Below are 5,000 nucleotides of genomic sequence, written 5' to 3'. Positions count from 1 at the left end.
TACACATATCCCTGGCCCACCAGGTGACACAATTGATAGATTTACATTCGAATTACCTCAATGAGTCAATATGGACGAAACTCGACACAATATCGTGCTCAAATAGAAATAAATTTCTATCTCATACTGGGAAAGAGACTTAGCCCCTTCAAATGAAAGGCCAGGTCGTTTCAAACCATGCCACCAGAGGCTCAAAAAAAGTCAGAACCTAAATGCTATCTGCATTTTTGAATTTACCTAGTGACACATCAGTCTCAGGCCAGCATGGTTTACCCGACTTCCCAGTCCACCAGGTGACATAATTGATAGATTTAGATTTAAATTACCCCCAATTTGTCAATATTGATGAAAATTAAATGAAAAGCCAGTTCATACCTAGTGGTATTGCTTGAAGCAACCTGGCTTTTCCTTTGAAGAGTCAGTGGTTTGACCTCAGTATGAGATAAAATTTCATTTTTATTTGAGCATGATGTGTTGATTTTTATCCATAGTGACTCATTGTGGGGGATTCAAATTTAAAGGTATCAATTGTGCCATCTGATGGGCCAAAAAGTCATGTAAAACTTGCTGGTATGAGACTGATGTCTCACTAGGTATATACTGAAATGCAGAGAGCACTTATGTTCCGACTTCTTTCTATCTCATACTGGGAAAGAGACTTAGCCCCTTCAAATGAAAGGCCAGGTCGTTTCAAACCATGCCACCAGAGGCTCAAAAAAAGTCAGAACCTAAATGCTATCTGCATTTTTGAATTTACCTAGTGACACATCAGTCTCAGGCCAGCATGGTTTACCCGACTTCCCAGTCCACCAGGTGACATAATTGATAGATTTAGATTTAAATTACCCCCAATTTGTCAATATTGATGAAAATTAAATGAAAAGCCAGTTCATACCTAGTGGTATTGCTTGAAGCAACCTGGCTTTTCCTTTGAAGAGTCAGTGGTTTGACCTCAGTATGAGATAAAATTTCATTTTTATTTGAGCATGATGTGTTGATTTTTATCCATAGTGACTCATTGTGGGGGATTCAAATTTAAAGGTATCAATTGTGCCATCTGATGGGCCAAAAAGTCATGTAAAACTTGCTGGTATGAGACTGATGTCTCACTAGGTATATACTGAAATGCAGAGAGCACTTATGTTCCGACTTCTTTTGAGCCTCTGGTGGCATAGTTGGAAGTAACCTGGCCTCTCATTTGAAAGGACCAGCGTTGATCACAGTATGAGATAGAAATTTAATTTTAGTTAAGGGGGATATTGTGTTTATTTTTTATTCTTATTGACTCATTGGGAGTAATTAGAGTTAAACGCAATCAATTGTGTCACCTGGTGGGCAGGGAAGTTGGGTAAAACTCGTTAGTATGAGACTGATGTCTCACCAGGTGAATCCTGAAATGAAGCTGCACTTTGGTTCCGACTTCTTTTGAGCCTCTGGTGGCATGTTTGGAAGCGATCTGGCCTTTGATTTGAAACAGTAGGATTCGATCCCTGTATGATATAGAAACTTATTTCTATTTGAGCAAATCATTGTGATGATTTCCATCCATATTGACTCATTGGGCGACATTAAAATTAAAAGCTATCATTTTTTTTTTTTCAATCTAGTAGGGCGGGAAGTCGAGTAAAACTGGCTTTTATGAGACTGATGACTCGTCATGTAGATCCTGAAATAAAGATAATACTTAAGTTAAGTTCTGACTTCTTTTGAGCCTCAGTGGGAAGTGACCTGGCCTTTAATTTGAAGGAGCTAGGGTTTTTTGCGTCTGAAATAGAAATTTATTTCCATTTGAACACGATGTTATAATGATGTTCATTCATATTGACTCATTGGTAGTAATTCGAATGAAAAGCTTTCAATTTTGTCACTTGAATGGCCTGGAAATCACGTGAAACTTGCTGGTATTTGACTGATGTCTCACTAGGTAAATCCTGATATGCAGATAGCACATAGGTTCCGACTTCTTTTGTGCCACTAGTGGCATCATTGGAAGAAACCTGTCCATTCATTTGTAGAGTTAGGGTTGGATCCCAGTATGAGATTGAAATTTATTTCTTTATGAGCATGATATTGTGTTGATATTCATCCACATTGACTCTTAGGTGGAAATTCGAATTAGATGCTATCAATTGTTTCACCTGGCGGGCCGGGAAATTGGGTAAAACTCACTTGTATAAGACTGAATCCTGATATGCATATAGCACTTAGGTTCCGACTTCTTTTGAGCCTCTAGTGTCATGGTTGGAGGTGACCTGGTGTTTCATTTGAAGGGGCTAGCATTTAATCTCTTCTAGTGCCTTGTGGATACGAAATGAAAGTTTTTTCAACTAATCTCTCTTGGGGAGCGTGAAGAGCGTGCCCAAACCATTTCCATCTACCCTTCACCATGATCTCATTCACATATAACACTCGAATAATCTCTCTTATAGTTTCATTTCTAAACTAATCCTGCCATTTAACTCCCAGTATTCTTCTGAAGGCTCTGTTTTTAAATCTAGAAAATCTGTTGGATATTGTTTCATGGTCATACAACAAATCATCTCCATACAGTAACCCTGATCTCAATGAACTGATATATAGCCTGATTTTTATATGTAATTTTAGGCGGTTGATTTTTCAATTTTACTTAACCTAGTCATTGTATGATTTCCTTTTTCCGACCTTTCATCAAACTTAGATTCTAATGATCTTGTGTTGGAGATCATGGTTCCTGAATATTTGAATGATTCCACCTCATTAATCCTCCCTCCCCCCATTTATATTTAATTTTCCATTGCATATTTCAATCTCATCATCTGCGTCTTTTTTTTATTCATCTTGAGATGCGTTATGTGATATTTCATGTATTCTGGTAAGCAAGCTTTTCAAGTCAGGTGTGTTCTACTAATAAGAACAGAGTCATCAGCATACTTTATGTCAGCTATTTTCCTGCTATCAGTCAAGCCCAATCCTTCTCCACCATCCCTTACTGTTCTACCCATTACAAAATCCATAAAGAGGATAAACAGCTTAGGTGACAACACATTCTCATGGAGTATGTCACTCTTCACTGGAAATTCATTCAATAAGGCTTTAATAACCTTACCTTTGTACTGTCTATGCTCAGGAACAGACATAATTAAATTTACATATTCAGGAGGAACTACTTAATAACGCAGTATTCACCATAAATTTGGCTGGTGCACGCTATCCAACGGTTTTTTGTAGTCCACAAATGCTATCAAAAGTGGATTTCTATATTCTACATATTGCTCTAAAACATGACTTCAAATTGATATTTGTTCAATACATCCACCTGTTCCAAATCCTCCTTTTTCATCTCCCAGGTTTCCATCAATCCTTTTCTCTAGATTCTTTAGAATTAGCATGCTATATATTTTCATGAAAACTTATGCAATTATCCCTCTTACATCTGTAATTATTGTAATCTATCAAATATCCCTTTTTATGGCATTTTCACCAACACTATTTTGAAATCTCATCCATCTACTATTAAATAAATTTTTAGTCCGTCTTTTCTTGCTGCGCTGCTTCTTTTTTCTTTTCAATACTTTCTTTATTTCTCTTGCTGTTACATTGGGAACCTGAGCATTGGTTTCATTTTTTTTTCTTTTTATCGGGGAAGTTATTTCTTATAGCACTATTGTATAGAATTGTCTAGGAAACCTCTGCAATTTTTTATCTCTCCATTTCTATTGTTGATAATATTTAAATTTCACCATTTAAAGCAAGGATGTTTTGACCTGTTCCAAGCGTTGTTTTGATAAATTTGGAGATTCTTCATTACTTTGTTTTCTTAATTTTGGTCTGTTTGTTTTTAAAAATATCTTTGGTTTTTAGTCTGTTTAATTTTTGGGATAGTTCTGCCGATTGAGCTTCATTCCTCTTTTATTTTATCCTCGTTTCATATCGTATGTTTAGTAGGATTTCCGTGTTTTCCACCCATATCTTGTGCTGATTCCAATACGAATTCTGTTAAATTACTGTGCATTTTTTTTACTGGTTTCCGTCTCATCATGTAGCTGGGAGTACTTATTTTGTAGGGGTAAACTAAACTCATCAGATCTCTTCTCTCATTACAGGTGTGTTTATATTCTTTCTTTATATTTACTCTTTTTCTTTCTGCCCTTAGATTATATCAAAGTTTACTTCTCACTATTCTATGATCTCTTGGCTTTATCTTGCTTAATACTGTTACATATTTAACTAGACTGACTTTTTAGTGCAAATAAAATATATTTTGTTTTTTGTTTCGCATTTTGGGCTTTGCCTTTTCCATTTCTATGGTCCTTTTCATAAAAGAAGTTCTTTATGATTTTAAGATTATCATTTTTTTTTCAGCATTTACTACGAGCATGTGTCCTCTGCTATTCCTTTTGCCTACTCTAAATTTACCCATTGCTATTTCTCATATCTTCATTTGAACTACTTCAGCATTGAAATCACCCAAAACTAATATAAATTGAATCACATATTTTTACAATGACATCAGATCTTCATGAAATGTCTGTGATATTTTTGGTGCATATGTTTGAATGATCTTTCCTTTATACTACTTATTTAATTTGATGATTAATATTGAAATATTATCACCAGTGCTATAAAATTCCGCCATGATACCGGCAAGATTTTTATATATAAGAAAACCCAATCCTTTTCTTTATTCCTTTCATGTCCTTTCATATGCATCTTTTAATTCTACATAAGAATGGCTGGTACCCTAAACATTCTCAACTTTTTAAAAAATAATATGTATATATACACACACACACACACACACACATATATATATATATATATATATATATATATATATATATATATATATATATATATATATATACAGTATATATATATATATATATATATATATATATATATATATATATATATATATATATATATATACAGTATATATATATATATATATATATATATATATATATATATATATATATATATATATATATATATATATATATATATATATATATATATAT

At 33.9% G+C, this 5,000-nt stretch overlaps 1 protein-coding gene across 1 annotated transcript in view; it reads right to left on the bottom strand.

Moving 5' to 3' along the window:
* The window catches only part of LOC137659778 (uncharacterized), a 10,808-nt gene extending 8,569 nt beyond the window's left edge, over positions 1-2,239 (bottom strand). The window contains exons 1-2 of the mRNA XM_068394579.1: positions 2,170-2,239; positions 1,382-1,490 (exon numbers count right to left, since the gene is read on the bottom strand). Of these exons, the coding sequence (XP_068250680.1) occupies positions 1,382-1,490; positions 2,170-2,239 (179 nt within the window). The remainder of the gene's footprint in view (positions 1-1,381; positions 1,491-2,169) is intronic.
* Between the last annotated feature and the right edge of the window lie 2,761 nt (positions 2,240-5,000).

This window comes from Palaemon carinicauda, chromosome 20, assembly GCF_036898095.1.
Source record: "Palaemon carinicauda isolate YSFRI2023 chromosome 20, ASM3689809v2, whole genome shotgun sequence".
NCBI lineage: Eukaryota > Metazoa > Arthropoda > Malacostraca > Decapoda > Palaemonidae > Palaemon > Palaemon carinicauda.
The sequence above is the reverse complement of the archived record's forward strand: the minus strand, read 5'-3'. Positions and strand labels throughout refer to the sequence as shown.